At 42.7% G+C, this 14,206-nt stretch overlaps 1 protein-coding gene across 1 annotated transcript in view; it reads left to right on the forward strand.

The window, feature by feature from the left end:
* Positions 1 to 8,289: 8,289 nt before the first annotated feature.
* Positions 8,290 to 14,206, forward strand: part of anos1b (anosmin 1b) — a 115,194-nt gene continuing 109,277 nt past the window's right edge. Inside the window, 2 exon segments of the mRNA XM_055645568.1 lie at positions 8,290 to 8,604; positions 8,606 to 8,752. Of these exon segments, the coding sequence (XP_055501543.1) occupies positions 8,539 to 8,604; positions 8,606 to 8,752 (213 nt within the window). The 5' untranslated portion in view covers positions 8,290 to 8,538.

Raw genomic sequence — 14,206 nt, forward strand, 5'->3', positions numbered from 1 at the left:
CTCCATTTAATTAGCAGATATGTTTTCTGGAAAAAAGCACCAAATTAATTAATAATAGCCAATAAATACTTTGAAGGGAAATACACGCATGCATAAAAGTTAAATGTGGAAACAGGGCAGTTGGTACAATTACAAACACCTCCTTCCAAACACTCTTAAATAATCTGTTCTCAACACTGATCACCTACCTATCCAGATTCATCTTGAATGTTGACATATTTTTGCGTCAGCTTCTAACTCGGGAAGTGAATGCCCAGCCTTGAAGAATTATATCCTGTTTCCAGGGGTGGTTAATTTGGTGACCCTGGATGTATAAGTTAGTGACTGTGCAAGGCTTGTGCATAAATAGGTCAATATGAGAGAGCAGAGTTTTGCATTATCTCATGGATGGCAAAGATTGAGGGGGAAATTCTTTCTGGTTCTTATCGAAGGTAGACACAAAATGCTGGAGTAACAGCAGGATAGGCAGCATCTCTGGAGAGAAGGAATGGGTGATGCTTCAGGTCGAGACCCTTCTTCAGACTTTTTGTTTCTTATTCAGGACGCTAGTTTTATTTTGGGAACATATTAAGCCATTGTATGAAATCAGTTAGCAAGGAAATAAAAGCTCCAGGTGTGTGATTAGTATTGGGTTATAATCCAAATGGGAATGCTGGTATTCCCCTATGCTTCATTTTACACCGAATGAAATCAAAGGAAAAGAAAATCAAACAGAGTGTAGAGCAAGGTGATAATCTGCCGTCATCCATCTAATGCCACCGCCCAAGGCACGTTTTATCCCATTATGATTTAAACCATGTATTTGTGATGTTTTCCTGAAATATGGGTTTAACATTTTTATAGCAATCACATCATTGTCTAATTACTAAACTATTTTTACTTTGAAAGTCCTTTTGAAGAAAATGTTCAAAGGACAGCTTTCCCACAGCTCATGCAATATAATTACTATTCCTAAATATACCAGCTGTACAAACAAATGTAGTATTCAATTAAACAAACTTCTCCCTACTAAATAATAATTTTGAGTGGGTCTCACTAATGTGAAATAACTTTGTTGCGCTGACAATGATCAGGAGACGATGAGTGAATCATTGATTACTGCATCCAATTTCTACTAGCTTGCCAACTTTGACATTGGGGGAATGGCCATTAAGGGAAAGTATTTATCAGCTAATATAATATTATGTAATTCACCAAATTTTTCTCGCAAGTTCGAAGTACAATTTCTTAGTCCGGCCATTTAATTATCTCAAATTCAATAAAATACAATAGATGAGAAATCTGAAGGGAAATGCCAAAATAATCAATAGTCAGGCAGCATCTATGGGGGGAAACAGCATTCATGTTTCAGTTTGATGACTTTTCACCTGAATTAGGAAAAATCACAGCAGAATAATATTTAATTTTCTTTGAACAACACAAATCTTCTTGGATGGTTCAATGTATGGATGGCATTTTAGGGTAGGATCAACATTAGGATTAGGGTTGGAATGATTTAGATTTGGGGACATTGAAAGTTTTCTGTGCTTTGCCTTAGGAATAACCATTGAACAGACAAAATTTACCATATCCAATTTAACCAATGTTGCATATGTTTCTGAGTGAGTTACTTCCAAGGAAGAGGTTTTTGGTGAATGAATTTCATGTGCCCTAGCACTAAGGGCCCTAGTTCTATACCAGTATCTATTGCAGTTTGACAACAAAAATTTTTTTTTTAATGATTTTTAAACCACTGTGGTCAGTTTGGATTGTTCTCTCACAGTGGACATGCCTTGAGTATAATTTAAAGGGTTAGGAACGTCCCTAATGCGTTTACGTATAAAATGATGAAAGGCTCTCTGCCAAAGAAAGCATGTTGATGGCCCTAACATTTGTAACATCAAGTGTTGAAGTCAGAAGGTTGCCCTTCAAAATGACAGTGCGAGAAAGCCCAAAAGAAATCCTGCACAAAAAAGGTGGTTCCATGTTCATGAGATCAAAAAAATTGTTTAAAAGAGTTTGCAAAAAAAACCTCTAAAAAATGCATTATTTTGGAACTGCTTCTAGCACATTTCACTACTTTTAATATAGGTTTTTGAAACCAAAAGACCTAGGAGCCAAATTAAGCCATCCAACCCATCGTGTCTACTCCACCATGGCTAATCTATTTTTCCCTATCAAACCCATTCCCCTGCTTTCTGTCAGCAACCATCTACTAATCAAGATGCTCCCAAACACCACCTTAAAAATTCACCTCTCTCTAGCTAAATAAGTTCCTCTGATCTCCATTTTGAAGGTACTGTAGGTCTTTTTATTCTGCGGCTGTGTCCTCTTGTCCTCCACTCCCATTACTGGAAATAATCTTTTCATATCCACTCGATCTAGGCCTTTCATTATTTGTTAGGTTTCATTGAGACCCCCCACCCCCATCATCCTGCCAAACCCCCGAGAGCACAGCCCGGTGTCTTCAAATGCTCCTCATACATCAACCCAATAATCCCTGGGATCATTCTCGTGAATCTCCTCTGGACTCTCCAAAGCCAGCGCATCCTTCCTTCCAATGTGGTCCAAACCTCCTCACAATATTTGAAATGGGACATCACCAGCGCCTTATTAAGCCTCAGCATTACATCCTTTCTGTTATATTCTAACCCCCTCTTAAAGAATGCTAACATTTCATTTGCCTTCCTTAACACTGACGCAACCTGCAAATTAACATTTTGGGAATCCTGCATCAGCACTCCAAAGTCCCTCCGCTGTCATTTCTGCTAAGAAACCCTTCTAATCAACTTCAGCCAGCTCCTCTCTCATGCCTTTTTAGTTACCTTTAATCAACAGTAATACAAATACATTCAATTTCAGCTTCTCCCCCTCAAACAGCATAAATAAGACATTAAATGCAGTTTTAAAGTCAGAAACATGGAGCAGGTGAATTTCTAAGCAAGGATGTTGAAGGGTTAGAGTGTATGTGTGTGTTCAGTGGGATAATGTTCCAGGTTAAGCTTTGGGCCCGTGTCAAGGTGAAGGTTCAAATATGAAGTGTTTAAACCACAGATGGAGCGGCATGGAACATTTTCATTTGGGATTTTCTTTTAGGGGTGAAATTAGATTTAAATTTAGAAGATTCAGGATTAAAGTTAGAAATACATTTAGAGTTTAAGATTCTGGTTAGGGTAGAAGTTTTAGGCTTAGAAATTAGCTTAGATTATTGTTGCCTGTACTGATGCTATCCAGTCAGTGTAAAGACTGTACATTATTACAATCCACAGTGTATAGATATAGGGTAAAAATAATAATATTTAGTGCAAGATAAAGTACACGGATGATGCGGTCTCACAGGTTTTGAACACCACCCTCTCTCACCTTGACAGCCAGATGGGAGGCTATGTGAGGATGCTGTTCATTGATTTCAGTTCAGCTTTCAACACCATAGTCCCCACCAGACTTGCTGAGAAGCTGCTGGAACTGGGGCTGAACACTCCCCTATGTGCCTGGGTCCTGGACTTGCTCACCGTCAGGCCCCAGGTGGTCAAGATACCTCCAACCCCCTCACCCTGAACATAGGATCCCCCCCCAGGGTTGTATCCTCAGCCCCCTACTGTACTCCCTGTACACACATGACTGTGTGGTCAGGTTCAGCTCCAACTCCATCATCAAGTTTGCTGATGACACTGTGGTGGTGGGCCTGATCTCCGATAACGATGAGAAGGCCTACCTGGAGGAGGTGGCTGACCTGGCACTCTGGTGTCAGAACAACAGCCTCCTCTTGTATGTCACTAAAACTAATGAGCTGATTGTCGACTTTAGAAGGGCACAACATCCGAGGATGTACACGCCACTGGAGATCAATGGGACTACTATGGATAGGGTGAGCAGCTTCAAATACCTGGGAGTCCCAATCACAGAGGATCTGACATGGACAACACACACTGCCGCACTGGTGAGAAAGGCAAGGCAGCGCCTTTACCACCTCACACAGCTGAGGAAAATCAGAGTCTCTCTAACAATCCTTCAATCCTTGAGGAATGGTGCAGTAGAAAGCATCCTGTCTGGAAACATCTCAATCTGGTTTGGAAACAGCTCTGCCCAGGACAGGAAGGCTCTGCAGAGAGTAGTGCATCAAGCTGAGCGCACGTTGGGAACTACACTCCCCCCCCTGCAGGAGCTATACACCAGGAGGTGCAGATCCAGAGCCAGCAAGATCATGATGGACTGCAACCACCCAGCAACGAACTGTTCCAGCTGCTACGATGAGGCAAGCGCCTCCGCTGTCACGCTGTGAAAACAGAGAGGATGAGACGGAGTTTCTTCCCACAGGATTCAGGACAGTAAACTCTAATCTCCCCAGGGACTAATTTACTGCTGTGTCTTTTTAAAAAAAAGTAAATTCTGGTTCTGTTCTGTTCTGTTGTTCTGTTGTTTTGCACAATCCCGCAGGCATTGCCACTTTCATTTCACTGTATATCTTGTATGTGTATGTGACAAATAAACTTGACTTGCTGTGACTTGAGTAAAGTCTGATTAAAGATAGACCAAGGGTAGGAGGGTGGATGAATTGATTAAGTGCTAAAGATATTATGATGATTGCACTAACTCTATTTAGAATGGAGTAGATAATTTAGTTTACTTAAGTGCAAATAAAGGAAGCCACATTTTGCTTACATTGTGCCTTTGGTATCATGAGGATGGTCTAAATCATTTCAATGATATTGAGGTATTGCTTTGGTGTGTCCACTGGTGTAATGGAGTAATTGTAGCAGCTGACTGTGCACGGAGCTTTGTTATAACAACCGGATCATTTGTTTCACTTGGTTGAGGTATAAATATTGCCAGCTTACATGCATAGATAATCCATGTTAAAATAAAGATTTTGGGTCTTTTTTACCTCGATGGCCCAAGCAAATGTGTCCTTGGTTTCACATTTCGTTTGAAAGTGAATATTTTGCTCTGCGATATCTCAAGAACCTAGATTGTCACATTTGTAAATATATTTGCGAGACACTATCCATCAGCAGGTATGAATATCATGAAGCATTCAGATGTATAGTTACAACATGCCCTGAAGTAAGTGGCACAATATGGGGCACTACAATTATTAACTTTCTCTATATTACAAAATGATTGTGATTGATTGCAACAGGATGCAAATCTACAATTTGCAAACCAACATTCAGAACTTGACAGAAAGGTATTTATAACATTCCTCCAAAATCAATTTAATAAACACGTGATGAATTATTACTGTAACAATTCTCTCAGTGATTCCCATACAAGTGGTTCTGCTATAACATGATACTAAAAAACCTAGTGTTATAGAAAATCACTTTATAGATGCGATTGTGTCAATGGAGGAAAAAATGGGTTAAGGGAGGAGAGAGCTTCAGATTCACAAAGTTAGCTTCCCCATAGGCATTTTGTCATTGCTTCAATATGGGTGGTCCAGGAGAAGCTGTTGGTGATATTGATTCAGAGGAATTTGAAGTTTTCGACCATCTCTACTTCGGCACCGTCAATGCAAACTGTATGTATGCTGCTTTGCTTCCTGAAGTTGATCACTATCTACTTTGTCTTGATGATGTTGAGAGAAATGTTTTTTCTTGAAACCGATACACAAGGTTCTCAATCTCCTTCTTGTACTCTGTCTCATCATTATTTGATATCCGGCCCACAATGATGGTGACGTCTGCAAATTTGAAAATTGAATTAGATTAGTACAGGGCTGCGCAATAAGGCTGTCCATCTGTCTCCTCAGATTCTGGTGAACTTCTACCGCTGCACCATCGACCGGAAAGCACTGCAGAGGGTGGTGAAAATTGCCCAACGCATCACCGGTTCCTCACTCCCCTCCATTCAGTCTGTCCAAAGCAAGCGATGTCTGCGAAGGGCGCTCAGCATCGTCAAGGACTGCTCTCACCCCAACCACAGACTGTTTACCCTCCTACCATCCGGGAGGCGCTACAGGTCTCTCCGTTGCCAGACCAGCAGGTCCAGGAACAGCTTCTTCCCTGCGGCTGTTACATTACTCAACATAGTACCTCGGTGACTGCCAATCACCCCCCACCCCCGGACGCTCCTTCCACCAGGAAAAAAATAATTGCACTACTATGACTGTATTGTAAATATATTTATTTATTGCTCATATTCTATGTCGCTCTTCTAGGGAGATGCTAACTGCATTTCGTTGTCTCTGTACTGTACACTGCACAATGACAATAAAGTTTGAATCTGAATCTGAATCTGATTTATAGGTGTAAAAGGAGTAAAGAAGGGGGCTGAGAACGCATCCTTGTGGAGCACTAGTGTTGAGGAATATCGTAGAGGATGATTTGTCCCCTCTCCTCACTAATTGGGGTTTGTTGGTCAGGATGTTGAGGATCCAGTTGCAGAGATGAGTGCTGACGGTAAGTTCTGTGAATTTGGGGATAAGCTTGGGTGGTATAATGGTGTCGAAGGCAGAGCTGTAATCCGTGAATAGGAGTCTGACGTAGGTGTCTCTCTTCTCCAGGTGTTCCAGGGATGATTATAGGGCCAGGGAGATGGCATCATCCGTGGACCCGTTGTGGTGGTAGGCGAACTGCAGTAGGTCATGGCCGCTGCATAGACTGGATTTAATGCATTCCAAAACAAGCCTTTCGACACATTTCATGATGGTGGATGTCAAGGCCACTGGACAGTAGTCGTTTAGACACGAGGCCTTGCTTTTATATTCTGGAAACACATATTATAGCAGAACTACCGGTACTGCTTGGAGTCACAAAGACTGCAGATACTGGAATCTTGAGTATAAAATAAAGGGAGGAACTCAATGGGACAGGCAGCATCTGAGGAAGAGTCCTGATCCAAAATATTGTCTGTCCATTCCCTCCACTGATACTGCCCAGCCCATTGATTTCCTCCATCGCTTTCGTCTTGAAAAAATATAATGCTCTCACCCACTCTTGAGAATGTTTGGCTCATGATCACGGAAAATGGAAAAGAAGCATTAAGGATGGCATTCGGTCCCCCTGCATGAATGGTAGAGGAAGCCTATCATCACAAACCAACAATCCACCTGTCCCATTTAGAACCTCCCACACTAGCTACAGTAGAATCAGAGGGTCCCACATTGCCTTCATGGTCATCTTGGAATCCATTGGAGCAGAGTGGAAACAAACCATACTTGACGTTAGGGAAGAAGAAGAAGATTTGTTGATAGTTGACCATTGGCCTTTTTGGGAGAAATATACGAACTGTCCACATGCTCGGGACTCCAAATGACATTCCAACAGCCATTTACGGTCAGGCGATTTTAACACATTTTTGGGTGTGTTGGGATTTGAACATCCACATGTCATTTCCATTCACCAGATATTCCACACTTCATGTGCAAGGAACATTTAGGTAGAAATTGATATGCAAGGGACTGCTGATGCTGGAATCCTGTGCAAAGCACAAAGTGCCAGAGGATCTCAGCTGGTCAGGCAGAATCTGTGAAAGGAATGGACAGGCAATGTTTCAGGACAGGACTCTTCTGCACACTGATTGCATTAGAGCAGTGGTTCCCAACGTGGGGCGTACGCCCCACAGGGGGGCAATTTGATTTTTAAGGGGGGCAATTGAGCGCGACTGAGGTCTGGGTCCAAATTTTCGATTTGTAGTTTTTTGGATTTTCCATCAGGTAAACATATGTAGTTTATGTTTCAGATGTTATTTTGAGTAAATAATTTTTTTGGGGTAAAAAAGGTCTTTATTGTGTAGTTATTACATAATCCAAGGTATTGGCGTTTTAAACTTCTTCAGCTGAAACGGAGTTCACTTTTTAAATGATAAGAATTATATATCACCACATGGGGGGGCATCAGGATTTTAGAGGTGATTAGGTGGGGCATGGCCAAAAATAGGTTGGGAACCACTGCATTAGAGGGAAGAAAGCTGAAAGAGAGGGGCTGGACAAAGCCTCGCAATAGTTAGATATAGGTGTGGTCTGAAGAAGGGGCCAAAACGTTGCCTATCCATGTCCTTCACAGATGCTGCCTGGCCCTATTGAGTTACTCTAGCACTTTGTGTTATAAATAATTGGATACAGGTGGGGAGGTGGGTGGGGTTAATTGCCAGATAAGTGGAGTAAGTGACAAAGGCTACAAGTGAAAATGAGCGAGTCAGGAGAGACCTAGATGTTGCACGGACGCTGCCCGCTGAGTTACTCCAGCACTTTGTGTTCTACTACAGTGAAATGCAAATGGCACTTCTCTGTGACATTCACATCTAATCAAGTCCTGACATACAAATGTAGGGGGAAGAGGTGGAAGGGAAGCAAGGAGGTTTACCAGCGAAAGTGTGGGAGCAGAGCAGCAGAGGCGTGGTCTGAGGGGGCGTTTCGTGTGTGTGTATAAGTCGGTCTAGTCTAGGTGGGTGAAGTCTGGGCAAGGGCTAGATCACAGATGCTGAGACTGTGGTTACTGTAAAGGTGCAAAGTTGTGGTGCAGTGACTAGCGGTGAAGTTCACAGCAGCTGTGAAGCCGGCTGCAGGCAGGCAGGCAGGCGCGGTGGTGTTGCAGGCTGTGTGTGTATTGTGGAGGGATGCGGGCGGTGCGAGGCGCCGCGATGCGCTGCCTGCTGTCCGGGCTGCTCTGCTGGCTGCTGCCGGGCGGGCGCGAGGCGGCCCGGGAACACCGGGAACACCGGGAACACCGGGAACACCGCCGCCGCCCACAGCGTCTCCCGGGCCCGCTGCACCTCGCGCTGCCTCACGCTGCACATCGCGCAGCTCAGCGCCAGCTTCAGGAGTCTGCAGGTAAGACCGGTGCCTGCACCTGTATAGAGGTGAGGGGAGACATGCAGCTGGGGAGAGGTGGGGGGGGGGAGGCATGTACCTGTGTAGAGGTGAGGAGACACGTGCACCTGTGTAGAGGTGAGGGGAGACTGCAGCTGGGGAGAGGTGAGAGGAAACATGCACCTGGGGAGATCTGCATCTGGGGGGAGGTGGGGGGGAGGCATGTACCGGGTAGAGGTGAGGAGACAAATGCACCTGTGTAGGGGGGAGGGGAGACGTGCATCTGGGGAGAGGTGAGGGGAGATGTGCACCTGGGGAGAGGTGAGTCCTGGACCTGGAGGAGCAGAAGAGTGTGGTGCATCTAGGGGTGGGTGGAGGGGGACCTGCAACAGGGGAGAGTAAGGTGAATCCTTGTATTTGGGTACAGGAATGGGAATCCCTCAATCTATGGAGGGGAAAAGGGCAATCCAGGATCTGGGGATAGGAGGTGAAATCCTGACTCTGGGAGAGTGGAATTGGAATCGGAAAGATGGGAAGAATGTCGCTATAGAGAGGAGTGAGCAAAGGGAATTTATGGATCTAGGGAGAGAGGAGGAGGATGTCTGTGAAGAGGAGCCAAATTCCTCAATCTAGGTAGTGCCAAAAAACACCAAACCATCAAACACCAAAACTGGTAAATCCCTGGACCTTGCAAAAGGAAGGGAAGGATTCGGTGAATGCGGAAAGAAGGTATCCCAGATTCTGTGGAGGAAGCAAGATGCTATGTATTATGGAAAGTACAAATCCTTGGATCTAAACAAGTATAAAGAAGGGTCTCGACCCGAAACGTCACCCATTCTTTCTCTCCAGAGATACTGCCTGTCCTGCTGAGTTACTCCAGCTTTTTGTGTCTATCTTTGATCTAAATAGAGAGATGAGTATAGGGGACTGTATCCTCAAATCTGGTAGGTGTGAAGGGAATTCTATTGTGTGAGGGGATGGAGTGAATCCCTATGTTTGGGTAGGGAAAAGTGAGGGATCCGTGTATCTAGGTAAGATCCTCTCTGATTTATAGACATGGAGGAATGAGGGTCAGGAAACAGAAACATCAGAGAGAAGGGAAAGTGATTCCAGTCCTATTTAGTCACTTCTGACAGCGTAAATTGTTTTTTGCAAGACTGATTTGTGTGGCTCTTCCCAATATTTGTTATAGCTAAGGATCACTTAAAGTACGCAAAGAAGGACATAAAGTGGAGCCAGCTTAATCGGGTCTTGACACAGAATTCCCACCATACACACCCTGTCCCTGGAGAATGGGAAGTTAGAAATGAAATGATTGTACACAAGACTTACTGCAATGAGAAGGAAGACCATTGATTCTGAACTTGTGGTTTGCTGAAAGATTTTATTTTACCTCAGTTAGTCACAGAATACAAAATTGCCGCAATACAAAATGGCATGGTGGTGCAGCATAGTGCCAGAGATCTGGGCTCAATCCTAATCTCGGTTGCTGTCTGTGTGGAGTGTGCACATTCTCCCTGCAACTGCATTTGTTTCCTGAGTTAAGTGGCCTTTGTAAAAAGTGATGAGTGGATGAAAAAATGGGATAGCATAGAACTAGTGTGAACAGGTGATTGATGGTCAGCATGAACACAGTGGGCCAAAGGGCCCGTTTCCTATCTCTAAACTAAACTAAAGTAAACTAAATAATCATGTATTGTCTTTTGACTGACTGATTAGCAAACAACAAAAGCTTTTCACTGTACCTTGGTACACATGACAATAAACTAAACTAATTTATAAACTGAGAGACATTAGTAACCATTCTTAAGTGCAGAAATTGGGTTGTAATGTTACAGCTGTATTTGTGGCAATCTGCAGTGCTTTTATATTTAATTATCTGTCCAATTATAACTGTGGTTACTGAAAGTCTTATGAAATGCAGTGATCCATTTAAAAGTGATCTAAAGATGAAAGTTTTTCATAGTTTCTATATACTGATATGTTCTATCAGCATTTTAAACATGTATGTAAATGTAATTGGATAAGAGAGTGAGAGACATCCTGCCAGAAATCTAACCAAATTTAAGAAGTCATTTACATTTATTACAAAACTTACAAGTATACAGAAAGCGAAAGGAATCGGTTTTGTCTCAGAACTTCCACCAAATTTGTTTTAGTATTTTTTAGATTTAATATCCTAGGCACATTATCAAAAGGGAGCTTGCACCTGATGAGAAAACAACAAAGAAGACCTAATTAAATAAATCAATCCACACCATAGAGAACTGATCAAAAAAGAATGCCGTAGTGCTTCACTACTAATGAAGTACCTTTGAACAGCGGCAACTGGTGTTTAGTGGAAAAATATGGCAAATCCCCTCAAACAGGAATGACAAATGGCCAATTAGTTCCTCAATTCAATATTTCACATGGAAATCATCAGCTCTGACAATGCAATAATTTGTAGTTACTGCTACAATGGTACTGCACTTGTTGGCTTAGTTTGTATTCTTAAATCCAGAAATGGATTTTAATTTGCTGGATGATCCTAGCATCCTACATGCCCTGACGGTCTGATTCTTAAAGCATCAGCTGCCAGTACAGTACACCAGCTCCCAGTAACATTATGTCTTCATAGTGTAGCTGGACTTTGTTCCCAGATACTATGACACTCTTTCCTAAGGCCTCCAGAGGTAGAACCTCACCCAGAGCTCTGGCACTCTGTTTTTCCTCTATGATTCTCCTGTTACAGTAATGACACATTCTGGAATCCCCCTCAAAACCGTAATTATCTGTGAACTCTTCCTGAAAACTAGACATGTTTTGTGTATGTTTCCAGATATTAAATATTTCTCCCAAATCATAGAATTGGATCTGAGATCCCCAGGGATCCCAACCACATTGTTGTGTTCACAATCTCCATCAACCCCCATCTCATTATGCATCAATTGCTGTTATCTCAAGTCTTCGCACTATGAAGTGAACTGTTCATTGTTTGCCATCTTTCTGAGTATCTTGAGCTTTCAAAATCAAAACGGGTAAACATATGTGCTAATTCCGACCTGCCATGCTGCTCATAAAGGGCCTGTCCCACTTGCGTGTCCTTGACGGGCAAATTACGCGACCTCGTGGTCACGTTCAGGTGCACGGTCCCACTGAGAAGCGCGGAGGGATATGTAGTTGTGGGCGACATCGCATGCGGCTCAAAAATTTCTGTAGCGTACAAAATCTTTGCACGGCCACGGCCTGTCGTGTAACTGACGGCCAAAATGGGACAGGCCCAAGACCCTGGCGCGACGCAACGTCTCACCTTCAACAGCAGCAGAAGCAGGCAAACGCCCGTTGCTGTCCGGATCCGCCCCCACTTCTACTCCCAGAGTGGGGCCAAGATAATGGTTTGCAGATACTGAATATGTGATTTTATGTTATTAAACTACACTGGGCTTTCCTGCAAAACAGTTTAAGGGATTGTTCTGCAATAAACATTTTATCGGGATATTAATTTCGCAGCTAACTAATGGCTGGCCATAAATATTTATGAGGGTTCCGTGCCATAAAATGTGTCCATTCCTACGGGATTTACAATCTGACACCATCAATAGAAAGTATGTGGTGTCCACGCAAACTCATTGTTGGTTGGTCAGACGACCACACTGAACTATTTTTACTGACAAGATGGTAACAGTAATTAACATTTCATGGCAAGCTAATTAAAGGTTAAGACTTACACATGCAATTAAAGGAAAAAATAAATGCTGATGTAAAATTTAAAAGTTGTAAAAATAACGACTTTTTTTTCATGGAAGGCAAGGGATAATACCTCCCTCTTATTAAAATATTTTTCAGAGCTGGAGAGGTGATTCAGCAAAAATTATAATTTTGAACATTGTAATACTTTATTAATTTTGGATTAACATTTCAGGTTTTTTTTTTCTTTCAACAAAAATATTCCATAAAAATTGACATTAATGTCCAATGTCAGGGGTTATGGGGAGAAGGCAGGAGAATGGGGTTAGGAGGGAGAGATAGATCAGCCAGGATTGAATGGTGGAGTAGACTTGATGGGCCGAATGGCAGAGAATCACATTCGGTATCAACAAGGTTTCTACATTTAACTGCTTGGGTGATATTGAAAGTTGCTATCCATTCTCTGCAGTAATGTGGCAGCAGATTTCTCTCATTACAACTGCAAATGTTGGGCCTTAATAGTAATTAAGGCTTACCTGCTAGTATAATTTATGTTATAGATACAGCATGGAAACAGGTTTTTCTGCCTGCCGAATCCACGGCACCCATTGATCACCCATTCACATTGGTTCTATGTATCCCACTTTCGCATACGCATTAGGGGCAATTTACAGTGGCCAATTAACCTACAAACCAGTACATCTTTGCCATGTTGGAGGAAACCAGAGCACCTGGCGGAAACCCACGCAGTTACAGGGAGACCATACAAACTCCACACAGACAGCACCCAAGGTCAGAATCGAGCCCAGGTCTCTGGCTTTGGGAGGCAGCAACTCTACCAGCTGTGCTACAATGCAAACCTCAATGCCAATGTGCCCTCTATTTGTCTTCTGTGACTAGCTGAGGTAAAATAAGATCTTTCATCAATAGACAATAGGTGCAGGAGTAAGCCATTCGGCTCTTCGAGCCAGCACTGCCATTCAATGTGATCATGGCTGATCATCCCCAATCAGTACCCCATTCCTGCCTTCTCCCCATATCCCCAGACTCCGCTATTTTTAAGAGCCCTATCTAGCTCTCTTGAAGGCATCCAGAGAACCTGCCTCCACTGCCCTCTGAGGCAGAGAATTCCAGACTTACCACTCTCTGTGAGAACAAGTGTTTCCTCGTCTCACATTCAGTATCAATGGTTATACTTCCCACCACAGTAAGTCTGTGTTCAATCATTTAAATTCTCCCTTCCCATTCTCTAGGGGAAGGGTGTGTATGGTGAGAATTCTGTGCAAAGGCCTGATTAAGCTGGCTCCACTTTATGTTCTTGTTTGTGTACTTTAAGAGCTCCCTAGCTGTAACAAATAATGGGAAGAGCTAATTGAAAAGTACAATAGAATCAGTCAATTTAATCTTGAAAATAGTTAGCAACTTATGAATAACACAACTAAAGGTGAATAAACTTGATGGTGCATTGCCTTTTTTGATAATATACCATCCTTGTAGCATCTTCTTTGTCTAGATGGGCAATAATAGACATCTTTCACGGGCAATTAACATTCATAATTGTGTTGCTGTATATTCTAGTTCAGAAGATTAACTGAGCACTTCATGTTGCCATTAATGCTGATGAACCTCGGTGTCTTAATTTTCAATTGCTTTTCAGTAATCCTCAAAATGCTTGGGAATCTGGAATGTACTTCCAGTAATTTTAAGATACACTAAGTCATGCTCAAATTGTACTTAAATGTATTCAATTAATTGGGGGGGGGGAGAAGCCTGTTCAATGTATTGTACTGAACAGTCTATCTGTTC

Source organism: Leucoraja erinacea, chromosome 14 (assembly GCF_028641065.1).
Source record: "Leucoraja erinacea ecotype New England chromosome 14, Leri_hhj_1, whole genome shotgun sequence".
In the NCBI taxonomy this organism is placed as follows: Eukaryota; Metazoa; Chordata; class Chondrichthyes; order Rajiformes; family Rajidae; genus Leucoraja; species Leucoraja erinaceus.